Genomic DNA, 26,885 nt, shown 5'->3' with positions numbered 1-26,885 from the left:
ATGAAGTAACCAATAGATTGAGGTCCCACAAGCTAAACACATCAACCCATACAAAACCAACAAAAAATGTTTTGAGTAGATTCGTACCCTTTTTGTCTTAGATGAAGAAAGAAGTTGATGAAACATTCAACACCAATAAAAGATCATCTACTATTAGGAAGAGAAGTGACCATGTTGTTTCCTCTAAGAATAGGAAAGAAGTTGTTAGCTCAAAACCTAATGGTGCAACATCAAAATCAGCTGTATTTTCTTCAAACAACTCAGAAACTAAGAAACGTCATTTACATGCAACAAGGAAAGATGTTATTATGATAAGTCAATTAAAGGACAAGTCATCTAAAGATTCCTTAGATTCAGATACTAGCCTTCCAAAGGTAGCAAAGAGTATTGGTGTTCATGTTGTTAAGAGAGGGAAAGGAAATAACCTGATTACTGGTGTTGGAAATACCAAGTAAAAGGGAAATACATTAGTTCATGGTTCACAGAAACATAATGATGAAGTTGTATTACTGGAATTTGGTAAAGGAAATAGTCTTAAAGTTATTAGAATAGAAGTTTCAGTTGTAAATAAAGAGCCAAAGACTGTTATTTTAGATAATTAATGGGGAAAGAAATTGGGGTTTGGTCTTGGTTCTATTCACATCCATTCTCCAGCTTCGATGAATGGTGAAGATGTAAATTCTCAAAATCTATCTGATTCACTGCCAAACTCTTGCCATCTCAAGGAGTATGAAGAAATGTTGAGTCAAGCCCTGGTGAAATCAGCTGAAGAGCTTGAAAATGACAAGGTATCTAAAAGTGCATCTCTTCCTCCCACTATGCATGGCTCTCTTAATTCTGCAGAACCATATGCATTGAAAGATGAGGAAAATACCTTTCAACCTTTGTCATCCATACTTCAAATCAATGAGAGTGATTAATCATATCATGCACCAAACTCCTACATAACTTTGTATGATGAGCATTCTTACAATAAGTCTATTACATATGATGCTCCTTTAGCCCCTGATGTAAGTTCTGGACTTCAACGAGTCTTCATCCAAAGGGCACCGATTTTTGAGAATGATAGTCTGAATGCAGGCACTTCGGATTTTCCAAACTCAAGTCCACTATTACAGAATATGCCCAAGATTTTAGAGTCAATCTCACCAAAATATGAAAGTGGAAAGTTAGATACCTTTCAATCTCGTCAAAAGGGGAGCAATGCAAAAAATCCTAAGGAGAGTGCTAAAGGATTTAAAAGACTTCTGAAATTTTCTAGGAAAAGTCATAATAGTTTGGAAACAACTGATAATTATGAAGATGCAGATCATTTAAGAGAAGAAGAGGGCAGGATTCCTGAAGATCAAGGTGGCAATCTTGATGTAACTAGAGATGTTGGTGTTGCAAATACTCATCTATCAAGGATAACAAGTGGTGCAACACTTTATAGTGGAGCTAATCAAGGTAGATTTTTTTCTTAGAGTTATTTTAAGCTCTTCGTATGCTTCATGATTTCTCCATATTTCTTGTGCAAATAACATGTTTAAGAAACTTGGTGAATTTCTGGCACTTGAATGTTGCAGCAAATTCTCTTGGAAGCCTTATTTCTCAGAATGATGACAATTCTGTGGTAAACACCCATAAAGGTAAAATTGACCCTCAATCATGTTAAAATAATTTCCTAAATTTGAATGTATCATAGTTGCAGTTTCTTTTGGCACATATTTGATATGTTTTAGAAAATTCATTAATTTGTCAATTTTGTGTTAACCTCACAGCATCACGCTCTTTCTTTTCACTTTCTACATTCCGGAGCAAGGGCAGTGAAACAAAGTCAAGATGAGGTTTGTGTATGCATTTGAAAGTCAGATATTGATGATAGTGGATTCAATTGGATATATTATATCTGCACAAGTAGAAGCTTCTTCAGAAGGTTAATTTGTGATTGTTGTGAGTTACTTGTTCCACTGTAGATAGAATCCAATTTTCTTGAAGCATAAATGCCACATGTGTATTTAATGAGTATTATAATTCCCATAAATTCATTTAATTACATGACAGTAAAATACATCAACGTGTGTTGTATACATCAATTTGTGTTGTTACTATAACCATAGCAGCCAAAATCATCTCAGATTCATTTTTTGAGTAAATTCAGAAAGGACGCTTATTTTTGGTGAATCTGGCTGGCTAGCATTTCCTTAGAAAAGTTATGGAAGAGGTATTATACAATATTAAACGTGAAGAAACCTAACTGCAGATGGTGATTACCCATGTTCTTATTTAATGGGCATGCCCTCATTTCTGAATCACCATGTTCTTGTTTCTTCTTGTCATGTTGTAGCTTGAAGTTGGGTGGAAGTCATTGTTAAGTTCAACCAATGGAGGTGTTCTACAGCTTTGTTGAAGGTTGTTATCTTGAGTAGCTTGTTTCTCAAGGACAAGGCTATAGGCTGGAGATTATGTGTGTTACACCTCATATTGTATGGATTTTCACACTGATTTTTATCACACTGATGGAGATTTTTAGCTGGTTTCTTGGAGCATTGGAACAACTTGAGGGGATACATCTTCATAGAGCCCTTTCTCTTCATGGCATTGGATCATTTGATGGATGTTCTTGGTTTCAGTGAGTTTGGCTTCTCCTAGCACCTGCTTGGACATAGACCTTTTTGAAATCAATTAGTTGCTTCTTTGGGGCATGGGCTATAGAGAAGAGAAACAATACATGGCTTCCATCTCTGTTACCAACGTTATTACATCAACATCAACTTGCAGGGACATGTTCTCGCATTTAGTGTTAGTCATGCTGACAACCTCAGAAGATTCTAGTTCTGTGGGAGAACATTTGTATTTTCCATCCAGAGGAACAAAGATGAGTTTGGGTGCATGGACTACAGTGATGTTGAAGCTTGGACTACAATGATGTTGAAGCTTGTGTAGCTCATTCCATCTCCAAAGGTGAAGACAATTTGTCCTATATAGAATCTATAAGTCCTGCCAGGGTAACCTATGGTAGGATTTTCCCTCATGGTCATGTTGGTCATGTTAACATTGACAACAAACTATTTAGATAGGCACATTTTTTAACAAAATTTTACAATTTTAATTTAATTATTAATAATTATTAAGTGAATGGTAAATATTTAATCTCCATAGAATATTTTATCTTCAATGATTCTTTATATGTCATGATTCTTCTCAAATTTATGCCTTACGATGTTTCCTTTGCAAAATTTGGTGCAATTTCTAGTTAAAACGCTAACAAAATATAAATTATGTGGGTAGCGACCACTTATCAATAGACACAAAAATATATATTGTGTTTGAAAATCCTTCTTCCTTTATAGAAAATAAGAATTGTGCTTTATCATCGGTATCATAAGAATTGTTGCTTTATCATCAGTCAATAAAAGAATGAAGTTTCCTTGGTGAAATATACAAATATATATTAAATTATATCACTAGTTTACTTATAATTTATGTATAATTACATTAAAATTTTATTTTTTTACACAATTTTATTTAATAGAAATTTTACATAAATATATCAACCACTTTAAAACCATATATATATATATATATATATATCTATATATATATATATATATCTATATATATATATATATATATATATATATATATATATATAATCTTTAAAAAATCCAACAAATTTTTTTAAATAATCATTCAAATAATTGATCATAATAAATAAATATTTATTGAGTGAAGTCAAGGAAAACTTTCAAATTTTTGAATTGAGAATTATTTTCCTCATAGTCTAAAGAAGATATAAATAACCTAAGATTTAATATAGTATTAGTTGAGCTCAAAATTTGTGATAGTTGAAACCAAAACTAAGAATATATTTACTGAGTGAATTTATGTAAAACTTTCATAGTTTTCAATTGAGAATTATTCCCCTAAGAACATATAAATAAATAACTTAATCCTGCCTATCTAGTATTAGTTAAGCTCAAACCATGTGATACTTTGAAACAAAAACTAAGGATACCTTGGCTCTCTCTAAAAGGTTTGCATAAGGCGTTTCCAAATTGAACTTTCTCGGTTTTACAGGCACAACAATGCCCTAACCATGAAGACCATTGATGACCCTTTTGGCACATATTGTATCAAGATAAAAATCACATTCAGTTCAATGGTAAACCCAAAACTCTTCATGTGTAGGACAATCCCTCGACACAGGGAGACCCGGAGAGAAGCTTCAAAGTGTGAGAAGTTAAATGAGTTAAGAGAGACATTAAACATGAACGAACTAGTTGATCTTAGTTGTAGGGTTGTTGTTATTCTCCTTAAAAATCTCCTAAAGTGGTTTGTCTCTCTACTTTTATGGTGTTTAAAAAAAGGAAAAAAAATTTGTAATTATTCCTACAACAATGAAGAAGTCGATCTACAGGGATGGTATTGAAGAAGTTTTAATCAATGGAGATTGCACAAAGATCGAGTGTGCCAAAAAATTCAGGAAGATCTTGGTAACATGAGGCCTCTCACTAGAAGCATCCCAACCCGTGTGCTAGAATTCCAATCTGTGATACAGTTCCATTCATATTGATTTGCAAAAGTAGTAGTTTTCCAAGCATGTAAACGAGAATGGAGTTTTATACACTTCGTCCAAGTGTGTAGCTTAAATTTTTGAACCCAAGTTCTTAGTGCAACATTATCTGAAGTTGTTGATGTATAAAAAGAAAGTGAAATCCACGTAGTTCCATCAGTAAGATCTCACCAACATATGATTTGGAATAAATATAACAATATTAGATCGAATATGAGCACCATGGGTAAAAAGAGAAAATTGGGCGATATCTATGGTCACCACGGTGGACTTCAAAGTGTAAAGGAAAAAAAAAATCAAGGGATGGAGCTAGAGTCTTCTTGGATTTGGGATAGATGCCTTTCTTTAGTGTTACGGGCTTGAACATGATTCAATGAGGAGGCTTAGTTATGTTATAGGTATTTTATATTTGTTCCACTGCATTCTTATTTGGAGAGTGTCCATTTGAAGCAATGATATAAGGAGAGGCAATTAGGATTCCATTCTTGTATATTATATGTGTTCTTGGGGATAAAACTTATGTTAAGCTCCATTGATTTTTTCACAATTGCTGCCTACAATTATGGAATTTAAATTGCAGTCTTTCCTTAACTTATGGAAACCAACTGCAGTAGTTTCCTTAAGTTAAGAAAATCAACTGAAATTACTAAATTTATAATTGGGAGCTACTAAAGTGGTGCATGAATTTGATTCGAGTTCTCTGCCTTGATTTGTGGGACATCTAACACATAGCTATTAGAAGCTTGATGGAAGCTTAGCTATATGTTCATCTGTTTGGTCCCCAAGCTCATATCTTAATCCCCTTCAGTTTTACACCATCTAGCTGAGATAGCAGAGCTTGGAAGTGCCTTCAGAATTTTGTGTGTTTTTCTTTTGCTTGGATTGAAGCTGGAGTGCTGAAGAAGAAGCAAGTGGACTGTGGCCTGCATCAAAACATCACCAATGGCTGGAGGTAATTCGTATCCCTGGGCATTAAGTTTCAACGATTCTTTTAAGTTCTTTCCGCATGCAGAATCGCTGTTTAAGTTTATGATTATCTAACATTTGGTATCAGAGCCATTTTACGTCTGCCTTGCTGTGTGTTGGCCAAGAAATGAATTTCGATCCACCGTTTCGTTCCATAATTTATTTCTTTTTGCGCAAACCGTGGGTCGAATACATGACCTGTGTGTAGTTGGCCATAGCACCTTAGTTCTGACATACACATTTGATTGTGTTTATATGCATGCATGTTTGGCCAATGCATAAAGAGATTTTACCAATCGGCAAATGAAATTTGCATCAAAACAATTCTCCAGCAAAATAAAAATTAAATTTTTCTGCATGCGCTCCCAAGCCAAATGGTATATGACTTCATCAAATTTGTCATGCTGAAAACGGCAATACAGAGCACATTGAGTTTCATGGGCTTATCCCAACCCATATTAATTGTGTTTCATGGCGGTATCCTAGATGCAAATTTGAGGAAATCATATGACTTTGGTTTTTGGAATTACCTCTTCATTTTGTTTTAAAAATTTTGAAATTCTGGTAAGGAAAATGATAAAATTTATGTGGTTTCAGTTATGCTGTTATATTCTATAATATTATGCTATGTGTGATTTTTCTTTTTTGTAAAATAACTGCATTACCGTAATTTTGATTTGGCTGGAGGTGAAGTGTTTCTTAAATGAACTGAATGCTTCATATTTGATCCCTAATCATGGACATTTCATCTGAGTCATCGAATAAACCGGTTATCTGTTTTACAAACAAGGAGTCAGCCAGTTACCGTTCACAACAAATTTGGCCAGTTGCCCTTTTACAACACATTTGACGGAATGGTTGAGTGGCATAGTTTTATAGACCACTGTGACAAATTATCTTTCGAAATACACATGCAACTGTTGAAGTATTAACGCCCCAATAATATGTAGGGGTAATAAATTTTGTATAACGGTCACTTTGTATTAGTCATATGAATATATGCAACATTTAAATGTCGCGTGTCATAGAGGGTTTGGATGCCTTTAACACTAATATTGCAAACCAAAATCAAGGTGTAGGAAAACTTGTAAATTTTATAAGAAGGTTGGGGTTTTAAATGAGAAGTGTCCAATAAAAGCATCAACGGCGGTTCGTTGAAACTAGATGGTGAATTCAATGTCTTTAAATTCAGAAGGATTTTCATGCGATGAAATATCTTGAGAATCGCGACTCTTTTCCTGCAATAAAATAGCTCTTTATAAAATAAAATAAAATGGTTAATGGCATTGAAAATAAATGTTCACTCAGCAACTCAAAGCTTTTGAATTTAACAATGTCCTGCATACTAGATGGTCACAGATTTTCACAAAAATTCCTTAGACATAATAATGAAACTGTGAAGTTTATATGAATAACTTTTCTGTATATTTCTACAACCTGCTAAATAAATTCAGTTTATCTATGCCTGTCTTTTGATATCTTCATGCAATTAAGATATTTAAACATATTTATAAATACGATTTCTGCCTGCATTTGTAATTAAATAAGAAATAAGAAATGGTTATTTCTCATTTGGGCATTCAGTTTTTGATTCTATGTTTATTTTGCATGAAGTTCAGATTTAGCGTTGTTGAAATTTAATTTAAATTTAATTTTAAATTTTATTTATCTTGTGAGAAAAATAGCTTGTTTGCTGGTCAATTTTTGTTGTTTTATAAACTTAAGGACGGAGCTTGAAGTCAAGCCAGCTAGCCTTCGAATTGCATTTTCTATGCAAATGCAAAGTAGATCAACGCTGCTTCAGTCAATCTCCGGGTTTAGTTTATAAATTGAACAATCAATTTGTAGTCATTTTCGGTAATGCTGACTGCTTTAACCTTAATTTTGATTTTGCTGGAAAATTATTACAGTTATATGGAGTTTATTAAAATGTCATTTTGACTTACTCCTTTCAGTAAACATTATTTTTCTCTCTGGTTAAGTTTTGTTTATGCAACAAAATAATGTCTAGTGATCCATATAATTTTAATTAATTAGAGAATAGCCACAACATCTTTAATTAAATAAAATTATATATTTTGATTGGTTAGATCACATAAAGATTATTTAGACATTAAATTGTAATTAATTAGACTGAATATAATAAATTTTATCCCACATGAATCTTTATTATATTTATCTAATTAATTAGGATAAAATTTCATAACCTACCCACAGGAGTTATGAATTAATAAGTTTTATCATAAAGTTTTATTGAATCTGTTTGAATTGAAAATTTAGCCCACAGGCAATTTTTATGTCATTTGATTCAATTCTTTTTAGCATGATTTACATTGGTAAAACATGAAAGTTTATTGAGCCTCAATTTTAACATAAGCATGTGATTTTTTAATGCAGTAGTACAACCTGCAAATTTCTCTGAAATTCGTTGTGACATTCCCGAACTTAAGGAAGTAATCTCGTTTGTTTGTTATGAATCTAATATGGTTAACGTTAATATTAACACATGGTGGATTGATTCTGGATCAACAATTCACATTTCAAATTCCTTGCAAGGTTTGCAAAACCTAAGGAAGCCAGTGGGAAGTGAGCAAAGCATCTTATCAGGAAACAAGATGGGCTCGCATGTGGAAGCTATAGGAACATGTTATTTAACTTTAAGTAGTGGTTTTGTTTTGGAATTAGAAAAGACCTTTTATGTTCCAAGTTTTTCTAGAAACTTGATTTCAGTTTCAAGGCTTGTACCTTTTGGATATTCCTTAAACTTTTCAGAAAAATCTTTCAGTCTATTCTATAAATCTGATTATGTTGGGAATGGTATTTTGTCTAATGGTCTTTACTGCATTAATTTACAAAAAAATGTCACTTATGATTCAATGCATGTTCACACTGGCACTAAAAGATGTGTTATTAATGAAGATTCCTCTAAATTATGGCACCGGAGACTAGGTCATATCTCCATAGATAGAATTAAGAGATTGGTAAATGAAGGAATACTTAATACTCTAGATTTTACTGATTTTGAGACTTGTGTGGACTGCATAAAGGGAAAGCAGACCAACAAGTCAAAGAAAGGTGCCAATAGGAGTTCAGACATATTAGAGATCATACATACTGATATATGTAGTCCAGACATGGACTCACATGGTCAGAGATACTTCATCTCCTTTATAGATGATTACTCACTATATATGTATCTCTACATGCTTCATAAAAAGAGCGAAGCATTAGATGCCTTTAAGATCTTTAAGGCTGAAGTAGAGAAACAATGCGGCAAGCAAATTAAGATCGTGATATCAGATAGAGGTGGAGAATATTATGGTAGATACACAGAAGATGGACAAGCACCTGGGCCATTTGCTAAGTTTCTTCAAGAGCATGGGATTGTTGCCCAATACACCATGCCTGGTTCACCCGACCAGAATGGTGTAGCAGAAAGAAGAAATCGAACATTATTGGACATGGTGCGGAGTATGCTTAGCAGCTCCAATCTTCCTAAATCCTTGTGGACTGAAGCACTTAAGACGTCAGTGTATATATTAAACCGAGTTCCAACCAAGGTGGTTCCTAAAACGCCATTTGAATTATGGAAAGGTTGGAAACCGAGTTTGCGACATATGCGCGTTTGGGGATGCCCGTCTGAAGTGAGAATTTATAATCCACAAGAGAAGAAGCTGGACCCAAGGACCATTAGTGGGTATTTCATTGGATATGCTGAAAGGTATAAAGGTTACAGATTTTATTGTCCATCTCACAGCACTAGGATTGTGGAATCAAGAAATGCAAAGTTTCTTGAAAATGACTTGATCAGTGGGAGCGATCAAACTAGAAACATAGTTTCTGAGAAGGATCATTCAGAATCTCAACCTTCCACTTCAAGTGATAGATTGCTTATTGTCCATAGCACCCCTCAAGTACAAACTGGTGTTGAACAACCAATTGTTGAAGTTCCACAAGCTGCTGACGATATTCCAGTAGATCAAGGAGTTCAAGAGTTGCAAGGAACTTTTGAACAACAAGTTGAACCACATACTTCTCAGGAAGATGATGGTACAACATTAAGAAGATCTACTAGACCTAAGAGATCAGCAATTCCTAATGATTATGTTGTGTATCTACAAGAATCTGACTACAACATTGGAGCCGAAAATGATCCTGAGTCATTTTCACAAGCCATGAGTTGCAAAGAATCAGAACTATGGTACAATGCCATGAAGGAAGAGATGAATTCCATAAAGAGTAACGAAGTCTGGGATCTTGTTGAGTTGCCTAATGGTGCAAAAGCCATTGGATGTAAATGGGTCTTTAAGACAAAGAAAGACTCATTGGGCAACATTGAGAGATACAAGGCAAGACTTGTTGCTAAGGGATTCACTCATAAAGAAGGAATCGACTACACGGAGACTTTTTCTCCTGTATCTAAGAAAGATTCCTTCCGCGTTATTATGGCATTAGTAGCCCATTTTGACTTGGAGTTGCATCAAATGGATTTGGAAACGGATTTTCTTAATGGAGATCTAGAGGAGGAGGTTTACATGAACCTGAAGGATTCCCCTCTAGTGATGGTGAGCAATTGGTTTGCAAGCACAAAAAGTCATTATATGGTTTAAAACAAGCATCCCGCCAATGGTATTTGAAATTCCATAATGTAATTTCTTCTTTTGGTTTTGTAGAAAACATTATGGATCAATGTATATACCTGAAAGTTAGTGGGAGTAAAATTTGTTTTCTTGTTTTATATGTGGATGACCTTTTGCTAGAAACCAATGATAAGGGTTTGCTACATGAGGTGAAACAATTCCTCTCTAAAAATTTTGATATGAAGGATATGGGTGAGGCATCTTATGCCATTGGCATTAAGATCCATAGAGACAGATTTCGAGGCATCTTGGGTCTGTCACAGGAAACCTATATTAATAAAATTTTAGAGAGATTTCGGATGAAGGATTGTTCACCAAGTGTAGCTCCCATTGTGAAGGGTGATAGGTTCAATTTGAACCAATGCCCGAAGAACGACTTTGAAAGGGAACAAATGAAGAACATTCCATATGCTTCTGCTGTCGGAAGCCTAAGGTATGCTCAAGTCTGCACAAGACCTGACATTGCATTTGTTGTGGGAATTTTGGGACGATATCAGAGTGATCCAGGTTTAGACCACTGGAGAGCTGCAAAGAAAGTAATGAGGTACCTTCAAGGAACCAAAGACTACATGCTTATGTATAGACGGATGGACAACTTGGAAGTAATTGGCTACTCAGATTCTGACTTTGCTGGATGTGTTGATTCACACAAATCAACATCAGGATACATTTTTATGATGGCCGGTGGAGCTGTATCATGGAGGAGTGCCAAGCAGACCTTGATTGCCACTTCCACTATGGAAGCCGAGTTCGTCTCCTATTTTGAGGCTACTTTACATGGTGTATGGCTTAGGAGTTTCATTTCTGGGCTTAGAATTATGGATTCTATCTCTAAGCCATTGAGAATATATTGTGATAATTCAGCTGCTGTTTTTATGGCTAAAAACAATAAAAGTGGGAGTCGAAATAAACACATCGACATTAAGTATTTAGCTATAAGGGAATGTGTTAAAGAAAAGAAAGTAGTCATTGAGCACATCAGCACTGAGTTAATGATCGCTGATCCTTTGATTAAGGGCATGCCACCGTTTAAATTCAAGGATCATGTATTGAATATGGGACTTGGTTCCATTATGTAGTTTCTCATTGTATGGACAATGTTATGTTAATGAAATTCTTAATTATTGTGATGTTTTTTCTCATATTTATGTGCACTATAAGTTGATTTGGGAAAATTCATTTAAGAAGGACCAAGAATAAACATAAGGTTTATTCATTAAGATATTGTTGCCACATAAATTATAATAAGAATAAATGCATTGTAATACATGGAAGATAATACTCGTCATTAGAGGACTTATCGCCATGATTCATGTATCTATTACTTAATACAGATTATCAATGGTTTTTAAGTTGAGACATTAAGTTTGGAAGTATGGACCAAGTGGGAGAATGTTAAGCTCCATTGATTTTTTCACAATTGCTGCCTACAATTATGGAATTTAAATTGCAGTCTTTCCTTAACTTATGGAAACCAACTGCAGTAGTTTCCTTAAGTTAAGAAAATCAACTGCAATTACTAAATTTATAATTGGGAGCTACTAAAGTGGTCCATGACTTTGATTCGAGTTCTCTGCATTGATTTGTGGGACATCTAATACATAGCTATTAGAAGCTTGATGGAAGCTTAGCTATATGTTCATCTGTTTGGTCCCCAAGCTCATATCTTAATCCCCTTCAGTTTTACACCATCTAGCTGAGATAGCAGAGCTTGGAAGTGCCTTCAGAATTTTGTGTGTTTTTCTTTTGCTTGGATTGAAGCTGGAGTGCTAAAGAAGAAGCAAGTGGACTGTGGCCTGCATCAAAACATCACCAATGGCTGGAGGTAATTCGTATCCCTGGGCATTAAGTTTCAACGATTCTTTTCAATTCTTTCCGCATGCAGAATCGTTGTTTAAGTTTATGATTATCTAACAACTTAGCCTTCCTACTGTCAAGTTTCTTTCATACAAATCAACGAAAACAGAGGTTACACCTTCTCGTGTTTCCACATGAATGCAATAACTCTTTAAACTTAGGTGGTGCATCAAAATTTACAACCATTTGAACTTGACTGTACATTTAGATATCAACGAGCTCATCCAATTGACATTTTAATTAAACTCTCCACCCTATGGTAGCTCATGTAAACTGTAAATGAAATTTTCATTTCAAATATACAGAGATGGACTGGGAATGTCTCATTTCACCTCCCAAAATTGAAATGGCAGATTTTGGTCACTTAATGTAAAAATTCCAATCAAAGCAACAATCATACAGTAATTTAAGTTCGACTACTGCCACATACATTGTTTTTTGTATTAAATTGTCAATCTTACTTGTAATTAAATTTATATGGAAAAATTTTGAGACTCCATGGAGTTACGTATATTCATTGATGATTGTTTTGAAATCAGAATTAATGATTGTTCATTGTGCGGGAGTGCTGAGATCCACTCAATGAGCTAAGTTCATTGTGTAGAGCTTCGCACTCCCACATAATGAGTCAAAGTACATGCATATGAATCTGGATTATTATTACCTATGAACCTATTAACATATGCTATCGAGGTAGATATGTTATTAACCTATCAGTATGCATGTAAATTAAACTATTGTTAAAGGTTGTGCGGAGATATTTTTTCTTTCATTGTGTGGAGTTTTCTCGGCTCTCTGTACAACCCTTAATCAATTAATTAGCAATAGCGATAGAGGCATGGACTATGTTGCATTGTAGCTATTACTCTTTGTAATATATTATATGGAAATAATATATATTACATTGTTATAATATGTAAACAATTCATTAAAAATTAAAAGATTTTAATAAAACAAACTTATTATCTATATATATATATATATATATATATATATATATATATATATATATATATATATATATATATATATATATATATCTATATATATATATATATATATATATATATCTATATATATATATCGATATATATATATATATATATATATATAGATATATATATATATATATATATATATATATATATATATATATATATATATATTTTTTTTTTTTTTTTTTTTTTCCCGGGGTGGAAAAACCTATCAACTCAGTTGTCAAACCAACAATGAGGACAGCCATCTCTGGCTGCTATCCGCGAGTGCTGGCTTGACTCATCACCGTCAAATAGGAAAACCACGCCACCTGTAATAACCCGCTGGTGGTCCGTAAGGGAGCAGGCTTCCACTCTTGCTAGATGCCTTCGGGTCTTGGGCCGTTAACCTGTTTCCTTACGTCCGAGGAAGACAAGCTCTTAGCCAAGCGGAAGCAGTTTTTACGGCATACTAACTTATTATATGTTAGTAGATTTTTTATCTATTTTTTTTTAATTAAAACAAAAAAATTTATAATAATGTGAAAAATATGTGTTTGGAGACACTACCACATAACAAAGTTTAGAAAAATAAAGTCTTTCTCCCATTAAACTACAAGAAGTTATGAGAAAGGGAAGGGCTAGCAATAATGACATAATCAAATTATTCAGAAGGAAGAACATTTAAATCGAGGACACACCCCATAGATAGAGAAGAGGAGTGTGCTGAGGAAGAATCTCCCTAATGGAGCTAACCTAAACAAGGTTGGAGATCCACTAATTATTTTCGAAGAGCTTCTGACTCATCCGTAACAGCCTGAGTTTTTATCCTCTGTTGAGTTGCCAATGCATCCACAATAGTCTGCATTTTTACCCTCAGTTTGATAAATAATTCCATAATCAAAATTAACAAAGATGTAATTTGATTGTATTGGAGTTGAAGATGTAGAATGTCTTGTTGCAGTTGAGAAAGGGCCTTTTCCCAATCTAATTTCACAAAATTAAAGAAGTGAAAAATAACTCTAAAACCAATTGCACTATAAGCCACCATACTACTACACCAATTGGAAAATTTCCAAATGAAACCACAATTGGAGGTACCCCACAAAAGCGAGGTACCCCACAAAAGCAGCCTAGAAAGGCCTCTCACTGCACAACTAAATCCACTCAAAGGGGAGTGAAACAAAAAATAAGGAGAAAAAATAAACCCCAACACCAAGATAGCACTTGATAGACCATAATACACATGTTAAACACCAATGATGCTAAAATCCACCCCACTTCCACAACCCCTATCAAAGTTCCATATAAATCCCTGATTATAACTATCTCATGAAGACCAATTGTTGAAGCTTTTATAGAACCACCAAACTGAATCGGTGGGGAGGGGGAGAAACTAGAAAAAATAAACCTAGGTGTTGGGACAACATTTGTTTATCAAAAGGGTCAAATTCCAAATCCACAGAGACCATTGTTCATACCAAAAAATAGATTTTCTTGAAAGGTTGAGATTGATGGGGGTTCCCTACAAACACCCAGGAGGGCATCACCTTGACCCCTGGCTTCAACCCAGTCCCCAAGGGGCACACAACATCCCCAAAAGGAGAATAGGGTACACAATGAATATTTTCCCAAGGAATCCAACTTCAATAGTAGACCCCCCTACTTCCTCATAGAGACACAGAACAATGTTTACACCAATTCTAGACTTAAAATCAAATTTAAACTAGAACTGAGACTGCCAGGACCTGTGGAAGCAATTAAAAAATGTAATCATACCTTAAAGTGGAGATTTACTTATAGGTTGACTTGATAGATCCCATATGGAGCTCTATAGTGAAGAAATCTCTCAAATTTCAAATCATTTCTCCCCCCCATTGCGCAAAATGAAGTTGGGTTGTCATTTCCTACATTTTCACCATTATGGAGCTCATTTTTTGTAGATACAATTCATTCAAAAAATATTATGGTTGGTTATATCCCCTCCTCCTACTGTGGGAACCAAATCACCAATGATTGCAAAATGAATTCCACATTAACCTTCCCCTGTAGAGAAATGAATTTCACCACCTTGGTTACAATTTTTTGTTGTCTTGCAACTGCAACATGGATGTGCATGAAGAGAACATGGAGGGGGAAAGTCGTTGGATCCTGTTACTTTCTTTCACATTTCCAATATATGATCCATTTCCCTTTTGAAGAATGAGTGTGGATATATTGGTCCCCACCCATGACCTTAGTCAACCATTAAAATTTCATCATATAGGAGAAAATAAAATTTGATCATTAATTATTAATGACCCCCTAGTAGCTTAACTTCTTAGTTTTTCATTAGGTATGATTTGATGTTGTTGATCCTTAAAAAATCATAACATTGATATTTAGAGAGTTGAGAAACAATACTTATAATCCTCCCAATGATTACATTGAATGGAGTCCCCTATGATTAAAAATTAAAATAATGATTACATTGAGTGGAGTCCCCTATGATTAAAAATTACAATATTTTCTAGATTGCTTTCCTGAGCCAACGATAAACCTAGAGTCCTATGAAGTTGAAGATAACCCCACATATCCTATCTAGCGTTTTTATAGACATTCAAATTTAGTGAATGTAGTGATTTGTTGAATAATTTGATATATATGAGATAGGTTGAACTTTATGTACATGTTGTAGCAACTACAACACCCTACGAAATTTTAGCTTGCACACAAAGTTTAGAGCCTTCCTTGGTCCTTCCCCTGATTGTTGCAAACACTTGAGCTCATTTCATGAGCTTTCTTAGAGTCTTTTCACCCCTTTAGCTTGTTTGATCAACTGACCTCTTTTGGCATGTTTGAATGTTTTACCATGCTTTCAAACCTTTTCTGGTGGTTTTGAAGGTTGGTGTTTATGTATTTGAGTTGCACTAGATATGTAAACACCCATCCAACTCATTCACAAAGTCTTAAGCATTGTCACACAATTGTCGTCACGTCATCCTAAAGTCTAACTCAAGTGTCGCACTTGTCTCTTCTTGTTATGAGACAGTGTCATATAGGGTAGTGCTTTATCTTGTTTTTCTAGTGGTCTATGTTTTTGTGTCATCAAATTGTGCTAAGTGTGTGATCACAATTTCAAGTTCCTCACAAGTTCACTTTATTCTTTCACTTGGCCATTTTTCCAAATAACTTCCTGACCAGGCAACTTAGTTTCATAGAACCCTGACTGAACTATGCACTACAGAGTCTCACCCCTGAGCGATGCAACCTTGTTGCATGGAATTCTGCAGTGCCTAGTCACTATCCCTCAGGGAAGTTTCACTGTGCAATTCCAGATTTGAGCAACCTCCCTTCATCCCCAAAAATGCGTAGTAACTCCTCCCAGATTGACTTGAATTGTGCACTTCACAACATCAGTCCTCAAGTTTCTCCATTGGCATGTTAGAACCCCACAATACCTAGAGAACCCAGCCTGCCTTGCCTCCCAAAACTGCACATAAGTGCACCCTAGCATCCTCCCTTAGTCGAAGTTGACTGACATCATGAAATGTGTAGATCTATCCACCAATTCTCCTTGCTACCCACTCCTCCTTTCCTTTGAAAACTACATAGATATGTCTCCCAGGGTCCCATCCTGCATTAGTCACTAACTGTCTCAACTGCGCAATCCTATCTCCCAATGGCCCTTGCACAATTTTTCCCCTTTGTAAGGATCATGCTAAGAAGTTCCTCAACTAAGCCTGAGCTACACTTTGCACAGTCTCAGTGATCAACCTCTCTCTTTGTTACTTGGATCTACACAATGTGCAGTCATTGGGCCCTCTCTCCCATCCTATCACTTGTCCTGAGCTCATTTCGTGGATAATAATGCATCGTCTTAGACTAGGGAATTTCCAGATTGATGTCATCTCGTCACGAGTGAATTGCAGGAACAGGTACATTGTCAAATCATGGTGAGGTGATGAAGAAGGAGAAGAATGAGGAAGCATGCTTGCAGACTCATTTGCATATGGATGGATAAATGAACCTATCAAGAGCAAGCAAAAGGAACATATGTATGAAACCACATCTCATGACCAAAGATCATTGAAGACTCTTGACCATCAAGCTTTGCGAAGGAGGAGAGAAAACATATCCAAGAACACATCTATCACTCAGCAGAAACATCAGCTTGGCATTGCCACCTCAGCAAGCCAGTCCATGTCAGCAGCATCATTTCAATTCATGTCATGAGTTGTCAACAGCCACGTCACTATTACGAGCCATGTGTATTGCAAATCAAATGCAATGTAAAGTGGAATCCTAATGGACACACATGGATATGAAGAGTCATGTGAGTTGAAAAGTCATAGGAGGTTGAACAATCATGAGGGTAGTCAAAGAGTCACAAGGGTCAAGCATCCCCCCTTGGTTATATATGCCCCCTCATTTTATGAGCAAAGGACTTTTTCACTTTGGCTCCTCTTGCAAAGCATTAGAGAGACCAATCAATCGTTTGAGGAGGAAGGAGTGGCTCCAATGTCACACTACTAGGCTAGTGATGAACAATGTAAATATATGTCTTGGAACTCTTTCTTAATTACAAAAGCCTTTTCAGGCTAGCACGTTTTCATTCATGACTTATGGATGTTTGTAAGACTATTTTGTGAACGTTTGTATTTCATGTTTTCTTTCATATGTACTAAGATAATTGAACTATTTCGATTATTTTAGTGCTTATCTTGTTGGAAATGTGTTGTAATGGTTGCCACCATTGTCTCATCCTTGTGTACTATTCCGCAAGATACTAGATAAAAATTTCCTTGCTCACCAGTTATAACGATCATCACATCCACTGTGGACTATTCCGTTAGATGTTAGATGGAACTTCACTTTTTCATTGGTTGTAATGATTGTCACACCCACTGTGGAATATTCTGTTGGATGTTGGACAAGCCTTTATGGTTCATGTGTGTCTCTTCCTGGATGGTATTATTACCTCTCACTTAGAAGCTCACTTTTCTCCCCCTTTTGCAGTAAGAGAACCTATACATAGTTGCACTGCACTCTCACTAGGCACAATCATCTTACTGTTCAAAGACACCATTATATCACTCTCTTGTGCTAAAAGCTAGAGTCAAGGCAGATCTTTGAGGATTTGGCAACCAAACCTCTATACTAGATGGTACTCCTACACCAAACAATGTGAGGTCTAATTGGGACTTCATATTGGGGAGATCCCCTCAATTGATGGATTTCCAGCTAGAAGGAGAGCCAAATGATAGGTTGTACCCATTGAGTATGGTTTGAATCTCTTATTTAAAATTGATATTCCCCAAATCATAATCCTAGGATGTTTTTCCAAAGAGCTTAATTATACCATCCCTGCGGATGTTATTCATGACCTGTCCTGAGGGTAAATCAAATTTTAGTGAACACATGTTTCAAGTTATCCGTATTTGTCTTTGTCACAACATATGTTCCAAAAATGTCATGGCTATATTACTCACCCTCACATTCAAAGGTCGTGTTAGTCAATGGTGTCATACATTACCCATTGCTTCTATCCATCCATTCGGCTAGCTTGGTAAGATGATTCATAAAGATTTTGATAAGTATGAACACCAATATGTCTTTGAAAGAATCATTCATTTAATAATGAAGCCTAATGAATCAGTTGATGATTTTTTTGATTGTTTCCTTCATCACTATTGCGAAATTCTTAAAAAACATTTGAACTGGTATTTCTTGAAACAAGAGTTTGAGCACTTGGTTCATATCTCCTTATATGGTGAGCTTGAACCTCTTGTTTTCCCTTCTTCCCCAACTCTTGCAAATCATGAGGCACCTCAAATTTCATAGGAGGAGCTTACTACCCATTTTGTTCCGTGTCCTCATCATTTTTCGGTCTAGATGAGGGGCACGTCCCTCCTTGCAGTGATTGTAAACTAGGGAAAACCGCAAATCAAATCTCCAGTCCTTCTTCTCATTATTCTTTTGCTTCAATGGAGGAAATTCTAGAATGGCTCATGAAGCCTACGAAGAAGACTCACTCCATTCCTCAAGAGGATATCACCGTTCATATCTCTAATCTCAAGTTTGATCTAGATATATGTCGTCCTCTATCATCTTCACATCTTGACTCTTTGTACCATGAATCGCTTGATCAATCTGCTCCATCATTTGGTTCTTCACATTCCCTTGATTCTCAAGTTGCTGGCCCAAACTGTGATCAGATACAAAGAAACCAAATTATGCATGTAGAGGAGCAGAAAGGTGACGACACTTTCAAATTTTCCTCTCTTTTTCAGAATGTTTCATGTCAAGATATTGCATTTCCATTCTTGGATGATTCTCAATCTGCTGTTATTGGTGGAAAATCCAATACAATCATCTCTTTCAATCAACCCCAGCCTTGGGTAGTAACCATTCTAATGGTGATGATTGTATTATTGTATGTTGTGATGAATTCCCAAGAACATCATGTGATCTTTCGGTTTCTCATGAAGATTTTAATTTAGATCTAGAATTTGATTCGGTCAAAGAAGATGTTCATATCGAAACTTCCTCTTCACCTCACTATCCCTTGTGTCCTACCATTTGCAACACATCTACTTGTGATGGAGATACTCCATGCTCTTTAGTTTCTTCATCTAATGAGTTATCCCCTCGATTGACACAAGGCAGTGAGGTTGTCCATGATGAAATTGCAAATAATCAAATCATAAAGCACCCTTCCCATTCCCTATCATCTCTTATCATGCATGAAGACCACTCTTGAAATCAGTTTTCTCATGATTTATCACCAATTCATTTTTCTTTGAATATGATAATATAAGAGCCTCTCCAATTGAGTAATCTGATTGTTGAAGTTGAAAAATCTGGTGAACCCTATGATAGGGATGGCTTCCATCCGGTGAGAAATTTTGAAATCAACAACAACAACTATCCTCCGACCAGGCATGATCTGGTTCAAGATTTAAAATGTGATTCTACAATCTTGGAAAGTTGAGGGACCTACTAGGGAGTCCAGGCACTTCAACTTCCATTGATGGTTATGTTAGGATCTTGTGACTTTGATAAGCCCCCCAAACTAAATCATCTATGGTTTCTCTCGCACAATCTATCCATCTACCTAGTTTCATTCGATGTGAATTCCTGTGTAAAAAATGTTTGGTATTTTTGGTGTGACCTCTCAAATTTCTAACGTTTTACTTATGACCAAATTCAATAATCTCTTGTAGTTCATTCATCTTCATACAAATCTCTCACATCCAAGTTAGGTTGGGAATGTGCACCTCTCATAGAGTCATGGAATTGTGAAATGGATTATCTCATGGACTATCTTTTCCTAGAGGAATTATACTTATCTTCTTTACCCCTTGATGTTCATCTTCTCATTCTTCTTGTGAGTCTCATATTGCAAATTTGTCCTCTCATCACACCAAAAATCTCCTTGAGTAATGATGAATGCATAAGTTGTCACATGAATCAAGTTATTTTCCATTCACCATGTCCCAACTGGTCTCATGCATTCGTGGTGCTAGCATCCTTTTTAAACTATTTTAATGACTATGATGCTTGTACAACTTGTCACTAGTTGCAAGAAGGTGGTCTGTCATATCTAGCCCATAAGGAACTTGGTTCAATTGTTCAGAGCATTTGTAAGATTGTTCAAATTGGTTTTTCTTTGTTTATTGCAAACTAGGAATCTGATGCTTCAATTAGCTCATCTAATCATTTCTCTATCTTTGGTGACTATCATTCAACTTATCATTTTCCCATCAGCACATCCAATGATAGTTATTCCACCCCCCTTGATCTTCATTGTTCAACATCTCTCTATTCAGATTTTTGTCAAGCAGGTGAGGCACTTCAGCCTTCGTTGATGGTTATGGCAGGTCCTCACTGTCTTGACATGACTATCGAGTATGATCAAATCTATTTTCCCCTACAATATTCTCAGCATAATCCCATGCTTTTAATTGAAAACTCATCTTTTCAAATTTTTCAAGAGGGCCATCATGAATTTTACAATCCAATCATTGAATGGCTGGAACAATCTTACTTGGCAAGCTCTATTGTAGACAACAAGTTTCAATATTTCCTCACACTTGCTTAGGATCTCAGTGTAGAGGAGGACAAGTCTGCAAGAAGCTTCAGAATTTTCTTGAAAAATATTATTCATCGAAAAGGTAAGTATGTGGATTGGATGAAAGTAGTGGTTGTGACACATCTCTTTTCCCATAGGCAAGACCTTCCATTTCTTGTGTAAAATTTTGAAGGTTTTATATCTTCTATTTCACATCACTTTTTATCTATTTTAATTGTTCATATCTTTGTGGATGCAGGTTGGAAAAACTTATAGTGGCTTCAATGGAATTTCATTTTACATGACCTTGACCTTATAACTATTAGGATAGGAGTAGGATTAGCTGCATCTTATTTTTTCCTTCCTTGCACTCATTCCTTGTAGTTTTTCCTGATTTTCGTGTTCTAGTTCTACACCATGTTTGATTTAGCAATTTTCTTCTCTGGTTTTGTTTCATGGTTTTGTGTTTTCTTTATTTTGTCTCGATTTCCTTCTTGTTGAGTTTTCCTTTTGTTTCCATTATGCGAATAAGTGTTATGGCTGGACCTGTTTGGATTCTTAGTATGTGTGTGGCCAAACTATAAAGAGTCTTGTGACACTGCAATGCTTGGCTAGTCTTGTGTCTGTCTTCCTTGTCTTGGTTGCATCTTTTGGCTGATGAAGTTTTGATGGAAAATACGATCTGTCTGTAGGGATATTTTTGGTCCAACCATGAACCTGTGTCCAAGTGGGGAACCTCATGCCTATGCTCAATTTTTTTCTTTGGTGTTTTCAAGACTATCCAACAAGTAGAAATGGAGAAGGGGAAATCTAAACAAGCAAACATAAATCAAAGGTCTTTATATGCTTCTCTGAAGGAAAACCCTCTCCTTCTCTCAATAAGTTTGGATACCTCTTCCGCCAAAAAATAAATAAGTGTCGATGCATAGTTCTCTTTAAAAAAATAAATAAAGGTGAAAGAAGAGAAAAGGTTCCAGCATATAGAGGTGAAGCAACAAACTCCACCGAGGTACTGTCTAGGCTCACTAGCAGTGGTGAAATGGTTGTGTTCCTGCGTGACTCCATTGGGGTACTGTCTAGGCTTGTTGGCAGTGGACCAACACCAGAGAATAGAAACTATACTCTAAAATATTAAGCTTGTGAGCTAAACTACCTCTCCCAATTCAAAACATTGTGATCTTATTGAATCTTATGTTGTGTTCAACTAAGAGGGTACATAGGGGATTGTGTCTTCCCATTGGGTAAGTGGGGAAGCGAAAGTAATTTTCATAATGAAACAATACTCCCTAAAGAACCAAGGCCCTGCACGGAAGAAGACAACCAAAACAGAGAAGCTGGAATTCAACTAACATGTCACCAAGTGTTGTAGCACTGCAACACCCTCTAAAATTTTGTCTTGCACTTAAATTGCAGAGCATTCCTTGGAATTTCCCTTGATTTTTGCAAACACTTGAGCTCATTTCATGAGGTTTCTTAGATTTTTTTCACCCCTTTTTCTTGTTTGATCAAGTATCGTCTTTTGGTATGTTTAACAATTTTACCATGCTTGCAGACCTTTTTTGGTGGTTTCGAAGGTTGGTCTTTGTGTATTCAAGTTTTCCTATCTATGTAAACACTTGTCACACTCATAAAAAAAGTTTTAAGCACTGTCATACGAGTGATGTCACGGTTTTCCCAAAGTCTAAGTCCAGTGTCGCACTTTCCACTTCTCGTTATGAGACACTCATAGAGGGCAGTGCTTTTTCTTATTGTTCTAGTGGCTTATGTTTTTGTATCATCAAAGTACACTAAGTGTTGATCACAATTTCCAGTTCTTCACCGAACCCCAACTGAACTACACACTACACAGTCTCATCCCTCAGTGATGCAACCTTGATGCCTAGAACTGCACAATGCGCAGTCACTGTCACCCGGTGTAGTTGTACTGTGCATTCCATAGCTGACCAACCTCCCTTCATCCCCAAAATTGTACAGTAACTCCTCCCAGCCTGACTTGAATTGTGCACTTTGCAATATCAGTCCTCAAGCTTCTCCCATGGCCTGCTAGAACCTTGCAATGTGTAGAGAACATAGCCTACATTTCCTCACAGAGCTATAGAGAAGTTCCCCCTAATGCCCTCCCTCAGCCAGAGCTCAGTGACCTCATGAAATACACAGATATGTCCTCCAGGTCTCTCTGCTGCTCAGTTCTCCTTGCCTCTTAAAACTATGCAGATCTGTCTCCCAAGGTCCCATCTTGCATAAGCCATTGACTGTCGTAACTGTGCAATCCTATCTCCAAGTGGCCTCTGCACAATTTCCCCCCTTAATAAGTATTGTGCTGAGAAGTTCCTCAACCAAGCCTGGGCTATGCTATCCACAGTCTTAGTGAACAACCTCTCTCCTTATCACCTGGAATAGTGAAATGCATAGTTACTGGGCCTTCTCTCCCATCCTGTCACCTGTCCCAAGCTCAGTTCATGGATAATAATGCATCATCTTATACTAGGGAATTTTCGGATTGATGTTATCTCGTCATGAGTGAATTGAAGGAACACATATATTTTCAAATCATGGTGAGGTGATGAAGAAGGAAAAGAGGGAGGGAGCATGCTAAAATCCCACTTGCAGTTGGATGGAGAAATGAACCTATAAAGAGAAAGCAAAAGGAACACATGTATGCAACCACCTATCAAGATCAAAGATCATTAAAGACACTGCACCATCAAGCTATGTGGAGGAGGAGAGAGAACATATCCAAGAACATATCTATCACTTAGCAAAAACATCGGCTTGACATTGCCACCTTAGCAAGCCAGTCCATGTCAGTAGTGCCATTTCAAGTCATGTCATGAGTTTTCAAATGCCACATCACTATTATGAGCCATGTGTATTGCAAATCAAATGTAATGTAAAGTGGAAGGCCAATGGACACACATGAATATGAAGAATCATGTCAGTTGAAAATTCATAGGAAGTTGAACAATCATGAGGGTAGTCAAAGAGTCACAAGGGTCAAACATCCCCCCTTGGTTATATATACCCCCTCATTGTATGAGCGAAGGACTTTTTCACCTACTAAACATTAGAGAGATTAGTCAATCCTTTAAGGAGAAAGGAGTGGCTCCAATGCCCCACTACTGGGGCTAGTGATATACAATGAAAATATGTGTCAAGAAGTGTCTCCTCCTGCTAAGAATTAGAGAGATTAGTCAATCCTTTGAGGAGCAAGGATTGGCTCCAATGTCCCATTACTGGGGCTAGTGATATACAATGTAAATATGTGTCTTGGAACTTTTTCTTAATTACAAAAGCCTTTTCAGGCTAACATGTTTTCATGCATGACTTATGGATGTTTGTAAGACTATTTTGTGAACGTTTGTATTTCATGTTTGATTTTAAATGTAATAAGATAATTGAACTATTTTGGTTATTTTAGTGCTTACCTTGTTGGGAATGTGTTGTAATGATTTCCACAACTATTTTATCCTTGTGGACTATTTCGTGGGATATAAGACATACCTTTCCTTTCTCGCCGATTATAATGACCGTAACATCCGTGGTGGACTAGCCACTAGATGTTGCCTTTCTGGTTCATGTGTGTCTCTTCTTGGGTGGTACTGTTACCTCTCACTTAGAGGCTCACTTGTCTCCCCGTTTTACAATAAGAGAACCTAGACATAGTTGCACTACACACTCACTAGACACACTCACCTTGCTATTCAAAGACGTCATTGTATCACTCTCCTGTGCTAAAAGCTCGAGCCAAGGCAGATGTTTCAGGATTTGGCAACACGACCTTTATACTGGATGGGACTCATACACCAAATGGTTTGAGGTTAATTGGGACTTCATACCAAGGAGATCCCCTTAGTTGATGAATTTCTAGCACCGTCAACAATAAATAAAAATATTAAATAATAAAATATTAAACAAATCTACTTAATTATCTATATGAATTAGATGCTTATAATAAATATTTCTTATTATTTAACAATATAGTAGCTTTATATCATATTGATATTAACATAGATTTAAATTAAGTTTAGATTTGTTAAATTTGAATAAATAAACAAATAAGTAATATCTTTTACATATTTACAAAAATCCAACATCTAAAATAATATAAACATTATTAACAAATTAATAAATAAAAAATTGCATTATATTATTCTAATTTTATTTTTTTTTAAATATTAAGTATTATTATTTCTAGAATTATATTTTGTTAGAGTTTATAATAACTATTCTCTCTCTCTCTCTCTCTCTCTCTCTCTCTCTCTCTCTCACACTACGTTATGTGATTCTTGAGATGACTCGCATACCTGACCTGTTGACAATCCAAACTTCTAGCCGCAAACTTAGATACTTTCTTTTTCAAGTCCGGCTAGCAGTAAAACCCTTCACAGTTGTCAAAGTATTCTAGTATCCTAGGTTACTTGATTATGACTTAACATGAAATTCCCTCAAGATAATATTCTTGAGTTCATTATTGTCCAGGACATAAATCATGTCTCCAAGTCTCACCAAACCATTTGTCGTGAGATGAAAATCCATATCCTAGTCACCTGTACTTTGCTGTTATAACTTGTGCTTAAGTTGCTAGTACTTGTCATCTTGCTACCTTGCCTACAAGGTGCCCTCCTGCAAATCTATCCTATATTATGAACTCATAGCTGCTATGTAATTTACCTACACTCTTCTACTAAGAGCATTTGCAGCCATGTTCCCCTTTCCCTAAATGTATCTATCTCGAAGTCAAACTCACTGAGAGTGACCAACTATCTAGCTTGCTTGGCATTAAAATTGGGTTTGTCAAACAAGTATCTCATCCCACTATGATCACTCATGAAAACAAACCTCCTACCAAGAAGATAGTGCCTCCACATCTTCAATGCATGAATAAGCGCTACCAACTTAAGCTCACGGGTCACATAATTTTTCTCGTGCTCATTCAATTTCATTGACTCGTAGCATACCACCTATCCCTCTTCCATTAAGACTCCACCAACTCTTCTCTTGTAAGAATCTATACACACCACGAACATTTTGTCTAGATCTATGATATTTAGAACTAGAACATTTGTAAGCAAGTCCTTCAGCTGCTCAAAACTATTTACACATTCCTCTATCCACTCAAGTTTCTTTCGTTTCCTTTGCAAATGTGTAATAAGATATGAAATCCGTGAGAATTTCCTGATGAACCACTTGTAATAATATTATAACTCCATGAATAACCTGACCTCATCCACTTTCTTAGGAGGTTCCCACTCAATAATATATTTGATCTTTTATGGGCCCATTGTTATACCTTCCTTGGAAACAACATGTCCCAAGTAATGGAATTATATCTTAAATAAATTTCACTTACTAAGCTTGGCATACGATCGATGTTCACTCAACAACCTTAACACTGCTTCTAGGTGTTTTGCATGCTCTTGCTCATTCTTAGAATATATCAATATATCATCAATGAATACTATCACGAACTTGTTCAGATAAGGATGCAACACACTATTATTCAAACACATGAAAGTAGTTGTAGAATTAGTCAAACCAAAAGGAACCACAACAAACCCATAATTCCTATACTTGGTCTGAAAAGAAGTCGTGTAAATGTCATTTTCTTTGATGTGTACCTAGTGATACATTGATCTCAAATCAATCCTCGATAACATTGTTTCTCCCTTCAAATGGTCAAATAAATGAGCAATCCTTAGTAATGAATATATGTTCTTTATTGTCACCTTATTTGATTTCATGTAATTAATGCAAAATCTAAGAGTAATATCCCTATTTTTCACGAAAAACACTGGTGCACCCCAAGGAAATACACTTGGCTTTATGTATCCCTTATCAAC

At 35.9% G+C, this 26,885-nt stretch overlaps 1 protein-coding gene across 1 annotated transcript; it reads left to right on the top strand.

Moving 5' to 3' along the window:
- Positions 1-1,121: 1,121 nt before the first annotated feature.
- On the top strand, positions 1,122-2,054 carry LOC149193390 (uncharacterized). Its single transcript, XM_089406626.1, has 3 exons — positions 1,122-1,380; positions 1,566-1,628; positions 1,761-2,054. The coding sequence occupies exons 1-3, from the start codon at positions 1,122-1,124 to the stop codon at positions 1,823-1,825; spliced, it is 387 nt and encodes a 128-aa protein (XP_089262752.1). The 3' UTR covers positions 1,826-2,054.
- Positions 2,055-26,885: the final 24,831 nt, after the last annotated feature.

The sequence above is a fragment of the Pinus tabuliformis genome, chromosome 2_2 (assembly GCF_031772625.1).
Source record: "Pinus tabuliformis cultivar Carrire ecotype Pingquan chromosome 2_2, CPIR1, whole genome shotgun sequence".
Taxonomy (NCBI): Eukaryota; Viridiplantae; Streptophyta; class Pinopsida; order Pinales; family Pinaceae; genus Pinus; species Pinus tabuliformis.
This window is presented reverse-complemented; position numbering and strand designations above follow the sequence as displayed.